This window comes from Canis lupus, chromosome 26 (assembly GCF_048164855.1).
Source record: "Canis lupus baileyi chromosome 26, mCanLup2.hap1, whole genome shotgun sequence".
Classification (NCBI taxonomy): Eukaryota; Metazoa; Chordata; class Mammalia; order Carnivora; family Canidae; genus Canis; species Canis lupus.
Window position 1 is genome coordinate 27,899,288 of NC_132863.1, and position 15,259 is coordinate 27,914,546.

Below are 15,259 nucleotides of genomic sequence, written 5' to 3' on the forward strand. Positions count from 1 at the left end.
AATGAGTTTATCATATACTTCACTTTTTGAGTCATTTTTGGAGTGTGCTGTGGTGATTGTATGATGTGTGTATTATAAGCAATGGAAGGAAGAGAGTTGTATGGACGTTTCAAGCTGTCAAATTGCCTTATTAGATGTGCACGCTAAATAGATCTATTGAGGATAGTCTCCATTACTGCCACTTCCATGTGGTGAGATGTGCCCTGCTCCATTGTTGTTTTCAGCTGAGCAGAGAGAACTCCTTTGGTCCTCCTAGATGCACCGAACTGGTTGATGTCAAAGATCCTTAAGGGAGATTGTGGTTATTTTGTCCCAGGAGATTTTAGCAGCGAAACTGAGAGGAATAGGGCTTAATGAGAATATGAGACTACAAAGCAGTTTTAGGTACAGCAGAGTATGGAATGAGAATGGTGATTTTATAGATATTGCTCAGCTTTCTGTAAGATTTAAGAACAGTGAGGGGGAGTTTTATATTTATTGTCATGAAAATATGAAGAAAATATAAAAATATGACGGATATATACTATGGCAAAAGTTGTAATGTAGTATTTGAATGACTGGAATCAATGAACACTAGGCAGTGTGTATAGGTTGTCAGACAATCACACACTTTCCCGTCTGTAAAAGGGAATAGTGATGACTATCTTACAGGGTTGTTATGGGGATTAAGGGAGATAGTAAATATAAAGTGCTTAGCTCAGTGTCTGGTACATGGTGAGTGCTTTTGAAGGTCAGTATATTTGTACCATTCAACAAGTGGTGAGTCTTTGCTGAGAGCCGAGTACTCAGCTAGTTGCTAGGCATAGCAGACAGTCAGACATTCCTTCAGGCAGCAGTTATTTATGGAGCATCTGCTGTGTGCCAAGGTTTATACTAAGTGCAGAGAATACAACAGCTCATTCTCTAGTGGAAGGTACCCTGATAGTGAGACCAGGTGTTGAGTACAAAGGGATACCTAGTGTGTAAAAAGTCCCAGATGTGTGGTGTGTGAGTCCAGTAGAGGGAGCAGCTTGCTCACTCTCTTGCTGAGAAAGCTTTCTATAAGACCCTACCTTGTGCAGAGTGGTTGCTATTTGTACTGGCTGCTGCACGATTTAGTCAGTCATTCAACAGATACTTAGTGAGTTTCTGCTGTGTGTTAGGCACTGGGGATTTAGTGTCGAACAGTGAGAGAGAACCTCTGCCCTCTTGGAATGTATACTCTAGTAGTGGAGATAGGCATTAGTTATATAATCAAATAGATATATGAATATTTTTAACAATGGTAAGTTTTATGAAGGTGAGTTATGGTATTATAAATAGGGGACTTTGACCTGGTTCAGGGAAGGCTTTCCCAAGGAAATCTCTGAATTTAAATCTCACTCTATATCTTCCTAAATTATAGCTTCTTGAGGGCAGGGACTTTGTTTGTTTTATTTGTTATGCAGCTCCAGTGCCTAGAGTAGCACCTGGCATGTGGTAGGCACTCAATAGCTGTTTATTAAGTGAAGAAAGAGGGATGCCTGGGTGGCTTAGTGGTTTGGCGTCTGCCTTCGGCTCAGGGTGTGATCCTGGGGTCCAGGATTGGGTCCCGCATCAGGTTCCTTGCATGGAGCCTGCTTCTTCCTCTGCCTGTGTGTCTCTGCCTCTCTCTCTCTGTCTCTCATGAATGAATAAATAAAACCTTTTTAAAGGTTTTAAAAAATAAGTGAAGGAAGGTATGATTGATCTGAATTCTAAAAGGAAGTAAGAGTTAACTGGAAGACAGGAAAGAGAAGGAACTTCAGGCAGAGGGAATGGCAGGTGCAAGGTTCCTGTGCGGGTAGGAAGCAGGTTACATTTGAGAGACTGAGAGGGGATGGGCTGCATGTTGAGCAGACAATAGGAGAGAGAAGAGTGGGGCCAGAGAGGAAGGTGGGGGCTAAGTCTCAGTGCCTTGGCAGCGACAGGAAAATGTTTGCTTTTTCCCTGAAGAACGGTTGATTTTAAGTAGCAAGTATTAGGATCCATTTTCATTTTTGAAAGGTTTCTTTCCTGTTCTGTAGAGGACAGATTGGCAGGAGAATTTGGGGCAGGACTAAACACAGGAGGCATACAAAAGACTTCCAGCTTTTGCTGCACAGGTGGATGATTGGGCCACTCAATAAGACAGGAACACAGAAAGAGAATTACGTTTGCTTGGGCAAGATCATGAATTTGGTCTTAAACATGGTGAGCTTGAAGTGCCTTTGTGTCATGTAAATGGCCATTGATTGAGAGAAATTGGGGCTGGGGCTACAGACCTGAGACTGTCTGCATAGAGGCTCTGGATGAAGCCATCGGTGTGAATGAAATGGCTCGGGGAGAGAGAGGAGGGTTGAGAAGTGGGCCCAGGAGTTGATAAACTCTAGGGTTGAACCATCAGGTAGACAAGGATGAAACTAAGGAGCAGCTGAGAGTAGGACAAGAGCTAGGCAAGTATAGGGGAGTCCTCGGGGCAAAGGGAGCGAATATTTCAGAATGAAGAAATGATCAGTTCTATCCAGGGTTGGGGGAGGGAGCATTAGAAAGTATCCTTTGGCTTTTCCAATTCTGAGATTCACTGGTAGAAAGAGAAAGAAGGTAATAGATGGAGGTGAGGTGGGGAGAAAGATCAAGGAAAGTTTATTTTAAAGGAAGTCTTGATTGAGTTTTGTTAACTGTGTCATGGTAAGTTTTGTTACTGTGTCAGGAGTTACCAGTTGAGAGGGAGAAGTTGAACTGACAAGGTGGATGGGCTTCCAAATGGAGAGAACAGCCCCTACTAAGCCTGGTGGCTTAAAGGTGTTGGTGGAGAGTCACTTGTCCAGGACAGCTGGAGCAGAGGCGTGGGGTGAAGTGCATATGAAAAAGGTGGGCCCAGTTACAAAGGATCTGGTGCCAGGGCTCTTGCCAGGATTATGCCTTGATAGTACAATGCTGTTACAAAGTCTGGTGAGATTACAGTGTGGCCTGAGAGGAGTTAAGAGGAGTTGGGAGATGTTAATAGAGGAAATAAGGGAGGGGTAAAGGCAGAGGAGAGAGATTGAGCCATCTTTTCTTGACTCCTGATTCTGTTCAGGGAACTGTAGGGAAGAATGGATAGAGAAAAGCACTGATGTTCTCCACTCAAGAGGATGCTTAGATAATTGGAATATTAATATAGGGCACGAAAAATTAGGGAGGAGCAGATAGGGAATGGACATTTAGGGGGTGATTTGCAGGCTTCAATTGGCAAGATGAGTCTGGAATGAGGACAGCTGAGGTCAGAGTAACAAACCCCTGGAAGTGGCCAGTGGAGGCCCAGCATTGGGTGGGTTGACTGAGAGTCCAGGGTGTGTTTCCCAAGGCCTCCTCTCACTTTCACTGCCGCTGTTAAAGCCAAGTTGTCACTGGGAGCTTCAAAGCCACTGACGGCTGGTATTGTTTACCTTGATTTGGCTGTCCAAAGAATTAGAATTGGCACGTTGCTAGTTTTCTTCTAGGACAAATTACAGGTTGTACAGCTCAGACTGGAGCTGGGCTGCCTGGGTTTGAATTGTAGCTCCTCCATGAAGAGCTGAGTGGCCTTGGACAAGTCACTTTGCCTCTCTGATGCCTCAGTTTTCTTGTCTGTAAACTTAAGATAACAGGAGGACCTAATGCAAAATGAGAAATGCATGTAAAGCGCTTACAACAGTGTTGACACATTTAAGTGCTCAAAAAGTGGTAGCGAGGACCATAATTTTCATTTTGGGGTCTTGGATGCTGTCGTTCTATTGTTAAAGCACCAGATGGCGACAAAGCACGTCTTACGCTTACCCACATTCTACGAAGGGATTTCATGACTAGATTGTTTTCTTCTTCAGATCCCTAATTTGTTCAGTATGAAGTATTTCTTTCTTTGGTCTCTTTTGAAGTTCAAGCAAGCAGGCTCTCAGTTCTGGTTGAAACTCATTTTGAGTTTCATTTACGTTTTGAGACTTACTTAAATTTTATTCATAAAATTAAAAAATAGATTTTTGGTTAAAGTAGCACGTGTGCACAGAAAAATATCAGATAACACAGCACAGCTGTTAGTGGAAAGTAGCAACCCGTTTTGTGGCCCACCTTGCCCTACACCCTATCCTCTTCAGAAGCACCTACTTTTAACTGTTTTAGTGCCATTTAATTTTGAATAGCCGAATTTTATGTCACCTCAATCAAAGTATTTAGTGATATAACAGTTAAGTAATATTTCTTGGGGTTTGTTACAGTAAGAATAGCATGGGTTTTATTATGTGCCTACTTTGTGACAGGCACTGTGACTGAAGTTCATCAGAGTCTTTGCTCTTAGGTAACTGGTCACTGGGGGAGCTGGAATTCAAACCCAAGCAGCCTGGCTCCACTGTAGTTAGTACAGTATTGTAAGCACTTTGGGGGAGCACTCTGGAGGGAAGGAAGACTTCTGGCCTAAACTGGGATGAATGTCAGTGAAGGCTTTTTGGGAGAAGTGACATCTGAGCAGAGATAAAGATAGGAGCTGGTTGGGCAGAGAGGAAGGACAAGGGAAGGATGCTCCTCGCATCGGGAATAGTAGGATCACATATATACCAAGACGAGATCATGGTGTCTTTGTGTTGCTACAGGACGATGGAGGGTAAGATTTGGGAGTTGGAGGTGGTGTGATAAAGCTGGCACTGAAGTAAATGTCACTCATGAGGGCATTTTATGCTCTATCAGAAACTGGGATCTTGTTCTGAGAATAATAAGAAACTACCCAAGGGTTTTGATAGCAAAGAAACATGGTTGCTTTTGTATTTTGTAAAGATCACCCTTGAGTAGTCAGTATGCAGAATGGACTCTGTGGCTTGAGACCAGTTAGGAGGTGATTGTATCGATCTAAGTGAGAAATAAGGCACTGAGAGAAGCCAGGGGATGGGGATTGGGTTTGAAAAACAAGAAGGGAAATAAGTTCACTAGGTCTGTAGGGTAAAGGAAAAGTTCAGAATGATTCCTAGGTTTCTGCTTGAGGTAGTTGGGTACATGGTGATGACTATCTATACATGAGCTGGAAAGTCCAGATGAAGAAATAGGTTTCAAGCTTATTTTAGATGTGTTGGGGAGACACATCTTCAGTGGAGACCCCAGTGCAATTAGAATCAGAGGAGACACTACTGTTATGTAGATTTGTCACCTTCACCAAGTAACTTACTACTTCTAGCCTCCATTTCTTTTTCTGTTGAATGGGAATGATAATATCTACCACAGGGTCCTTAGGCGTTCATTAAAAGGAAGAGCATCATAAACACCTAGCACAGGTTATGGCCAGAGCAGGTGGTCAATGGGAGTAATTTCTTTCCTTTTTTCCTAGGGTTCAGGACTGAAGTATTTGAGGTTTGTTGCTCTTGGCATGAACTCAGCAATTTTGTGTAATATAGTGTTCTATGGAAAATGTCTGCTTAAAACATGAAATCTTGTGTAGCTCATACTTTAAGCCATCATAGATTGCTTAGAATTTTATCATCAAAAAGCATGTACACTTTCCCAGTCTCTGTGTATATCACCACTGATCACTGACTTTCTATCCCTACTTAGAAAGCGTGCGCTTTCATTAAATCAAATCTTGATCCCGGCAATGTGGACTCCCTTTTCTACGCTGCCCAGTCCAGCCAGGCCCTCTCAGGGTGTGAGGTGAGTCCAGCTTCTACATGTATATTTGTTTTAAACTATAAAGTGTAGCTTTAAAGAGGGAGAATCATGTCAAATTAACTTTTTTTTTTTTTTTTTAACAATGAGAATCCATTAGTGTGGGTGGAAATTCCATTCTTACTATTTTATTTTTAAGAAAATGGAGTTTATTTTTTTCCTGAGTTTTCACTTTTCGTGGCTTTTGCATAACTTTTCCCTAGAGTTGCCTCTCTTTTCTGGGAAGCCTTGAATTTTTTTTTCCATCTCCATTTAACATTTAAAAATGTTCAAAGTAAAGGAAGAATACCCCTCATACCAGATTTCTGGAAATCCATTTAATTGAACATAGGGGAGCCATATAAGTAGACAAGTGACTTGCCAGAATTTTTCCAAAGGTGTTGCTTTCCATTCCTACAGACACCGAATTCTGGTGTCTGAGGAGTTGAGGGGGAACGATCATGTGCCCCTCAGTGGGACGGGGAGAGGGGTGGCTTTGGCAGTTACTCTGCATGTTGTTTGCCACAAACTGCCGGCACCTGTCCTAAAACCCTGTGTCTGCCAATCCTTTCTTAGATCTCTATTTCAAATGAAACCAAAGATCTGCTTCTAGCGGCTGTCAGTGAAGACTCATCTGTTACCCAGATCTACCATGCCGTGGCAGCCCTCAGTGGCTTTGGCCTTCCCTTGGCTTCCCAAGAAGCTCTCAGTGCCCTTACTGCCCGCCTCAGCAAGGAAGAGACTGTGTTAGCGTAAGTCATCATGCCGAGCGCTTCTCAGGCTTCATTTGTGTCAGAGACTGTCCTGAAAGAGTTCGTTCACCAGTTCAGCAAATTTTTTCTGGGTGCCTGCTGTGTGCCGTATGCTCTGCCAGGCGGTGTGGACCCCCTGTTGAACCAAGGCAGGTGAGGTCCCTGTCCTGTTGGGCTCACCCGGACACCGTGTTCCTCAAGACACTGAGTCAGAACATAAACACACTGCCCCATAAAGACAGAATTGCTTTTGAGGTGAGAGGCTGAAGCAAGGGTGGGAGATGACCAAGGGAAAGTAAAACCAGCGCACCATGTGCATCTTCCATTGAGGCTTGGCCAGGGCACGGTGAGCTGTTAGCAGTGGTGGCTCTGCACCAGAGGAGGGCTTACAGGGTCCCCTGGAGTTGTGAGAGACAGCATCCAGTGGGAGAAGTGGGTGCTCAGAGGGGAGAGAGCATGCTAGGAATCAGACTCGACTACACAAAAGGCTTGAAGCACCTCACAGGGAAGGAACTTGAGCAACTTTCCTCTTGGTTATAAATTTAAATGTTGTAGCTGACTTGAGGATGACTAACCTTAAAAGTGATACTATATTTTGTTCTTTGTCTTTAGCACGGAAACTCCTCATTTAAAATGGTGTATGTATTTTTTTGTTTTGTGTCCCCCATTTGGTTGCAACCCCTGAAGAGGGGAGAGCACCTGACCTCCTGTTAGTTGTTGAGCAAGAGATTGGTGACACCAATGCCCTGTTGCAGAATAAATAGTTCACTTGTTTCCCAGGTTTCTTAACCGGATGCTTTGTTAAGGGCAGGACTCACAACCCATTGCATTCTCTCTGCCACTTACACCCTAATCATTTTCACATGGTCAGTCATCAGTGACTTTGCGGCTACTTTTCCCAGGGCTGATGTTTCGTGTACGCATGGCCCAGTACTTGGTCCTGGGGTCCTTTGGTTTTAGGTCATATTATTTTGATCCCCTCTCATAATCTCTTGGAGGAGATCCCCAAGGATCCCCAGTGAGATCCCAAGTCTCATGTCATGATATCACTGTCAGTGCCTCAATCTGATGCCACCTTCTACAGCAAATTCTTTCCATTTCCGTCCAAGCAAAATACCTCCCTCAAAAATCCCAGAATGGGAAAAAGTACGAAGAAAGGACATCCATTTGGAGTAAATTAAATTTGGATTTAAACACCAGCTCTATTCCTTCCTTGCTGTGTGACCTTGAGCCTCCCTGAGCCGCATCTGTAAAATGAGACCCATAATCCTTACCTCATAGAACAAATGTCAGGATTAAATTAAATGAGATAATGCATGTGAAGAACCGAGTGCAGTGTGTGGATCTTAGTGGGCATGCAACAAAAGCTATTCCTCCTCTAGAGCACTTCCTTCCTAGGTCCCTTTCTTAGGAAGTTATTTTCTTGGTTGTACTGTGGTTATTTCTATTTTAGGTTGTAAGCTTCTTTATTTGTGATACAGAGTGTGGTGCATGGTAGGTGCCCCACAAAGAGTTAATGAAGGCTGAAATTATACTTTGATGTTTCTATTCTCTTGTAGAAAGCTTGCAGGTAGAAAGAGCACATGCTTGGGATCGGATAGAACTGTGTTCAAATCCAGACCCTTCTATTTGATATATCTATGACCATAAACAGGCTCTTTAGTCCCCTTACACCTCAGTGTTTTCATATGTAAAACAGGGACGATGATATTTGTCTCCTAGGGTTATTGTGAAGATCAAACTAGCAGAATGCCTTGTATAACATTACTACCAACTTGCCCTATTTAAGGAAATCTAATATAAATTAGGACTTCTAAATGGGCCTTCTACATTTAAGTAGACTTATTCTAGGATATGAATGTCCATAAACTTGTCTAGAATGGAGAAAAAATTTGTAGGTTTGAATGAACCATCTGAAAAGATGCCGTTATGGTCTCTCATAACCCAATTTCTTTGAATCATCTGCTGTATATTAGCAAGACAAGATCGGCTTTCTTAGTGTTTGAATAAAGTACTCCAGAGGCAAAGAAATTGCCAACTGGGAAATAAGTAATTAAAGCCAGTGACAAAACTTTTCAAAAGCTAAGTGGATTAATTTCATTCTTAAAAACTTCTGAAGTTGTTACCAGCATGACATTCACTCGTTCTAAAGAGAAAAATGATATCTTAATTGAAAAGTTCTTTCTCGGCTATCTTAGCAGCCTTTTCTGGGCTCAGCATTTATCACAGGCAGATGTGGGATTTTTGTCTTGTTTGGAAATTCAGGCTTCATTTTCTCTGGTGCATTTTAACGACAAGCATCCCATAGGAGTCTTTGAATGCTTGGAGCTTCCCTGCCCATGAACTGTAACTGCTCTGTTTTCTAGCTTGTCATCTTAGCAGGATTGGTTTTCCATAGAGGGAACCTAAATGGTTATGATCTTAACGAAAGCAGACAAATTCTCTCTCCACTCCCCCACATGTCGACTGATGGACAAGTGGTTTTACACGAAGGCCTGATCACCTCTTGGGAAATAAGGGACCTTTCTGGGATTAAGCAGCAGTTGCTTAACCACCAGGGGTCCTCTGCTTTCTCCGGAAAAGCACTACGTATATTTTCCAAGTTATCTGCACTAAGAAAATAGAATCTAATAAAAAAAATCTTAGGTGTGCATACCTACCACATTCTACTTTCAAAGTTTATCGTATAGAAAAATATTTATCAAAAAAAAATATATTCATCAGTGGATGAAACTACATGAGCAAGCCATAGAGAGAATGAAGTACTGAGACATGCCATAGCATAAGTGAACCTTGAAAACATGATGTGAACTGAAAGGAACCAAACACAGGTTACATAGTGTATGATTCCATTTATAAGAAATATCCAAAATAGGTACATCCACAGACACAGATGCAGATTGGGGTTTGCCAGGAAGCAGGGAAGAAGCTGCTCAGTGGCTACAGGGACTAATGGGAACGTTTTGGAACCACATAGAGGTTGTGAGATAAATACTAAATACCACTGAATTGTTCACTTTTCAAATGGTTAATTTTCTTACGTAAATTTTACTTCAATTTAAAAATAGAAAGAGAGCAATGAATGAGGCTTGTCTGTTACACCACGGCATGGCCTGGCGTGACGTAATGTGTATCCACTGGAGATTCAGTGAGTAAATTGTGGTATATCTAAGCCATATGGTACTACGTCACAGTTAATAAGAGTAAAGTACATTTATATGTACTCATATGGAAAGATGTATACATTATGTTATTAAGAAGTTGGATAACAATTATATTTTAGGGGTAGGTGTTCCAGGAATTTAAACTTTGCTCTTTAGTAACGTGTTGCTTGAATTTTTGACAAATACGTGCTTTTATGATCAGAAATAAATGGTAGGGAAAGAAGAAAGAGAATAAATTCTGGTTTCAGGACCAAATTCCTTTTATGTTCTTTCATACCTGAATGGGTAGGAGTGGCTTTTTTTTAGGTCTCTCAGTAGGGCCAGGATAGCACAAGCATTGAACAATTAGCAAGTGTTTATAGCACACGAATCTGGTTTCAGAAAAGTTGCTCCAAGTTCTTACCCAAGAGTCTGTATTTGTAGCTTGCATAGTATTTCTTTGGTCATGGAGTAAGAAAAGTAGAAAGTGAACAAGCAGCTGAGTTCTGCCTAGCACAGTACCCTGTACAACATATGCCTTGGCTTAGTGGGATTCTGTTCTCCTGAAGAGCATCTCTCTTCTAAACCTAAGTAAGTCTTACTCAGTATTCTCTATGTGATGCCACAGGAACAAAACATGTTTCCAGAGGAGCGTGAACTTGTGCTCCCTGTCTTCTCTGTGCTCACAGTACTTACTTCAGGTCAGGGTGCCTGGACTGCCTCCTCTTGCTCAGGATCTTTGCAATGCAACAGCCTTTTCCACCTGGATTGTAATTAAGCTCCTTAATGACTGAGACTGCCTCGTACTTCTAAAGAAAAGAGAGGGCGGGGCAGCCAGGGTGGCTCAGCAGTTTAGCTCCGCCTTCAGCCCAGGGCCTGATCCTGGAGACCCGGGATCAAGTCCCACATCGGGCTCCCTGCATGGAGCCTGCTTCTTCCTCTGCCTGTGCCTCTGCCTTTCTCTCTCTCTCTCTCTGTCTCTCATGAATAAATAAATTAAAAAATATATTAAAAAAAAAAAGAACAAGAGAGGGATATTCCTGAAAGTGTTCCAATACAGGAAGGAGTGAGCAGATGAAAGGAGACGACATTTGCCAGTCACCTCTACTCTTTATCTTCCAGAACGGTCCAGGCTCTGCAGACGGCATCCCACCTGTCCCAGCAGGCAGATTTGAGGAGCATCGTGGAGGAGATTGAGGTGTGAATTTATTTTGCCAAATGAATTCCCCAGCTCCTGTCTTTGAAACCCTTTAGAAGAGTCTTGCAGTTAGACAAGCATGGTTTATTTTGGCCAGTTAAATTTCTTCTCATATCCATGGCACATTACATTCTTTGTATCAGAGCAGTATGTCCTGGGGAATATTCTTTAGGGTAGGATAGTTACACCACCAATTAGGTAACAAATTACTTTCCTAGCCTTTTGTAGTATAGGCTCACAGTCACAGATTTTAGGCCTAACAAACCTGAAAGTCAGATTATTATTATTATTATTTTTTTTTGGCTATTTACTACTTTGTAATCTCAGGCAAATTATTTAGTGTCTGAGCCTTGATTCCTTGTATGGTGGTATAGGAACAGGTAAGGTTCTAAAGTACTTGATACATAATAAGTGCTCAGCAAGTGGTTGCTGTGTTTTTTTTTGTTGTTGTTTTGTTTTTTTGGTTTTTTTTTGGTCGCTGTGTTTTTAGGATTACTTTATCCTTTCCTTTGCCCAGGACCTACTGTTATGCAGAGACCACCCTCATGGACTCTGCATAGTCAGTAATGACAGGCAGTCTCCCCGCCCCCAGTGTCTTCATTGGGTGCCGCACAGGCACATGCACTGTTTTATCATGTTACCCAGCAGCGGAGTGTATGTTTCTTCATCCTTTAGAACACTGAGTAAGAAAGAGAAATGTTGCGCTCTGTGGGTTGTACCCAGACGGGTGGCCATGGAATCCATCTGTGTCACGATGCTTCCTAGGTGCCCTGCAGCCTGGAGTCTTCAGTGCCATGACTCCAGCGCTTAGGCTTCAGTACCAGGGGTCAGGGAAGGAGCACTCCCAGAGCTGCAGAAGATACTGTTCTCTTCAGATGCCTGTGTGATATACTTTATTCTCTGCCTCAGCATCTTATTTGACAAAGTGCTAAATGACTGAGGGGTTCTCCAGATTTAGAGTGAGATTTCTTAGAACTGTCTGCATAGGGTACAGTGGTTTACGTATCTCATTTCTGTTATCACTTGACTTTGTTCTAACAGGATCTTGTTGCTCGCCTCGATGAACTGGGAGGTGTGTATCTCCAGTTTGAAGAAGGACTGGAAATAACAGCATTATTTGTGGCTGCCACCTACAAGCTCATGGACCACGTGGGGACTGAGCCATCCATTAAGGAGGTACCTGACCATTCTCAGATGTGAAACCTGAAGGCGTTGTTGCTTTAAGTAGGGGAGGGTATGTCATGAGGTGGTGACAAGAAGGCCACATGTATTACTCTTGTTTCCCTTCTCTTTTCTTCCTGGTACTCTTTACTGAGTGACAAGAAGGCCACATGTATTACTTTGTTTCCCTTCTCTTTTCTTCCTGGTACTCTTTACTACTTGTCTCTTGAGTGATTTCCATGTTGGTGGCCCATGCAAACCCTCCTTCTCTTGAGAAGTGCCCTGCACTTCAAACTGCTTGCTCGCCTCCCTTCCACCTCATCCTTGGCAATGACTAAATCTTAGTTAATCTTTGCTGATTGACATAGTTCTCTGAGAGGCATGTGTGTCTACTAGACATCTCTCAAGAGTTAATTCTTTTTTTATCTTTTCTTTTTTCTTTTCCCCCTAAGAAGAGCTTGTTAACCTGAAAGAACCTCTGGTTGGAATGTGTGTGGGAAGTCTTTTTAAGTCGGACCCTCTTTGTACCCCTTGTTTATGAGGTTACCCACCCTTGAGCTAAAGGATTTAAAATACAAGCTGCTGTTGCTTTGATTTTAGGAGAGATTTAGGGATGCCTGGGTGCCTCAGCAGTTAAGCCTCTGTCTTCGGCTCAAGGCATGATCCTGGGGTTCCAGGATTGAGTTCCACATTGGGCTCCCTGCATGGAGATGTTTCTCCCTCTGCCTGTGTCTGTGCCTCTCTCTCTCTGTGTCTCTCATGAATAAATAAATAAAATCTTTTTTTTTTTTTTAGTTTTTTAGGAGAGATTTGGATTCCAAATTAGAACTTACTTTTTTTTTTTTTAAGATTGTATGTATGTATCTATTTATTTATTTATTTTTAGATTTTATTTAAAATACAATTACAGGGCCACCCTGTATTTATTTATTTTTTAGAGAGAGAGAGAAAGCATGTGCAGGGGAGGGACAGAAGCAGAGAAAGAAGCCAAAGCCCCTTGCTATGGGAGCTCGCCTCTGCGACCCTGCTGGATGTGACCAGAGCCAAAGGTAGATGTTTAACTGACTGAGCCTCCCAGATACCCCGTAAGTTAGAACTCTGGTTTCTTGGGGCACCTGGGTGGCTCAGTGGTTGAGCGTCTGCCTTTGGCTCAGGTCATGATCCCAGTGGGATTGAGTCCTGTTCGGAGTCCCCACAGGGAGCCTGCTTCTCCCTCTGCCTATGTCTCTGCCTCTTCCTCTCTGTGTCTCTCATGAATAAATAAATAAATCTTAAAAAAAAAAAAAAAAAACAACTTTCATTTCTTTTATGCATTTTGAGTTCTGTGCTGAGTTTCTTCAAGTAAATAGTAAACAATTATCTGTCTTGGGTAATTTGAATTAATTTTAGATTTTTCTCTAGAGGATATGACCTTATAATATATTCATGTATTAGCATTCTTCTGTTGTCTTTGGTTCATCCTAAATGTAGAAGATCTGGAGATACCATACTCTCTTAATTTCTGTTATGAGTGAAAGCACAGGAATGTGGGTCTTAGGGCAAAAATCATTTAGGAACTTTCCTATAAGTAGCACAGTAGATGAATTTGCAATATTCTACATACACAACTTAAACTTTTTCTTGCTTTATTCCCAAGCTTCTACTAACCAGGTATTTGGCTGGTGTAATTTTGCTGTCACTGCTTTTGACATAACCATTCTAGTGAACAGTCACCCATTTTAACATGTCAACAGCCTAAGTGATGGAAAAATGTAATTGGTACAATTAAAGAAAATTATTTCATGTCGGCTGTGAATAACACCGTCGGGAACAAGAGAGCTCTTTTGTTAGATTGGGAATTTTAAAAAAACAAAACTGATTGAAGTGGAAAATGTTTCCTCTTAAGCAAACAACCTCCAGAATGTTAATAATGCCTTTTAGGTTCCACTTTTTAAAAAAACTGCTTTTAGTTTTCTTTTCTAAACAGCCCATTAGTTCTTAATGGAAAGTTATTTTAGTTTCTTTCTAATGCACGTTTTTTCTATAAGGTTTGGTCTTCTGAATTCAAACTCAGCCCCAATATACTGCTCGAAGAGGGGTTGGGAGGGAAGTTAGCTTAGCTGGGAGGGTAAGAGGAATCTGGAAAGAATAAGATTTATTCTGGAAAGACTTTGGAGACAAATAAATATATGTGTGAATTTTGATCTTGTTTTTTTTCCCCCCGTTATAACTTGTAGGAGTTACTTAACCTTTTAACCTCAGTTTCCTCATTTGGAAAACATTGATTATATCAATCTTTTCCAGGTTTTTGTCAAGATTTGAGTTCATGCGTGTAAAGCACCTGTCACAGTGTGTGGCATATAGAGTAACCTGGGACATAAGGTTACTGTTGTATGTATTTTGTGATACACTTTTATATCTCAGTAGTCCTCCAAAAGTACCTTGTATTGGTACAGGAAGCATTCAATAAACCGTTGACAGATAAATGCATGAATTTCAGTTTGAACTAGAGGATGGAAAAAATAACAAAGTCCAGATTTTAATCTTAAATGCAGAATATTTGGTTTTCACCCCCTCTACCAATTCAGATTTATGGTGAAAAGATCCTCCATGCGAACACCAAGAAACAGATAAGGAATGACTTGAGCTAGTGGGGAGTGAGAGGTGGCTCTCCCATCTTCTTACCAGAGGAGAATCTCAAGCTTCATTTCCCTTTTCTTTCAGGATCAGGTCATCCAACTAATGAATGCAATCTTCAGCAAGAAGAACTTTGAATCACTCTCAGAAGCCTTCAGTGTGGCCTCAGCTGCAGCTGCGCTCTCTCAAAATCGCTATCATGTGCCAGTTGTAGTTGTGCCTGAAGGGACTCCTTCCGACACTCATGAACAGGCTATCCTTCGGGTAAGTCCCTGTTGAAACTGGGCGGCTCTGATCGCGGTTTCCAGTTTGAGGCTTTAAGAAATCTAAGGGCTGGTGGAAACCTGATTGTAACCCTCTGAGGACTTCCCCATTAAATGTAGAGCAAGGCTCATTTCCCATAGCCTAGAACTGGGGATATGACCCCTGGCTGAACTGGTCACAGAACCCTTCAAATCTATCTTTGAAAAGGGTTTTTTTTCTAGAAGATTTTTTTATTGTAAGGCTTGCAAGAAATTAAATGCCAGAAAATTGTATTTCCAGGGTCATAACACCAGATGTATAGATAGTCTTGCTTTTAAAAGGCATTTTCCAGTACCAGAACTTTCTAAATATGTTGTTTAAAAACCGCTTTTCAAATTCCCTAGTAATTCTTTGCTTACAGTTGTTAACACCAGGTCTCTTTCTCCTGCTGTTGGCAGTATTTCTTTCTGCCTTTTCGTAGCACATACCTCCCGCTCACTCAGCAGGAAGCAGAGACTGCTTTT

At 41.8% G+C, this 15,259-nt stretch overlaps 1 protein-coding gene across 2 annotated transcripts in view; it reads left to right on the forward strand.

Moving 5' to 3' along the window:
* RPN2 (ribophorin II) overlaps positions 1-15,259 on the forward strand; it is a 59,977-nt gene that overhangs the window by 12,077 nt on the left and 32,641 nt on the right. For both annotated transcript variants that reach the window (XM_072800963.1, XM_072800964.1), the window contains exons 3-7: positions 5,533-5,628; positions 6,199-6,374; positions 10,640-10,715; positions 11,757-11,891; positions 14,580-14,756. In XM_072800963.1, the coding sequence (XP_072657064.1) occupies positions 5,533-5,628; positions 6,199-6,374; positions 10,640-10,715; positions 11,757-11,891; positions 14,580-14,756 (660 nt within the window). The remainder of the gene's footprint in view (positions 1-5,532; positions 5,629-6,198; positions 6,375-10,639; positions 10,716-11,756; positions 11,892-14,579; positions 14,757-15,259) is intronic.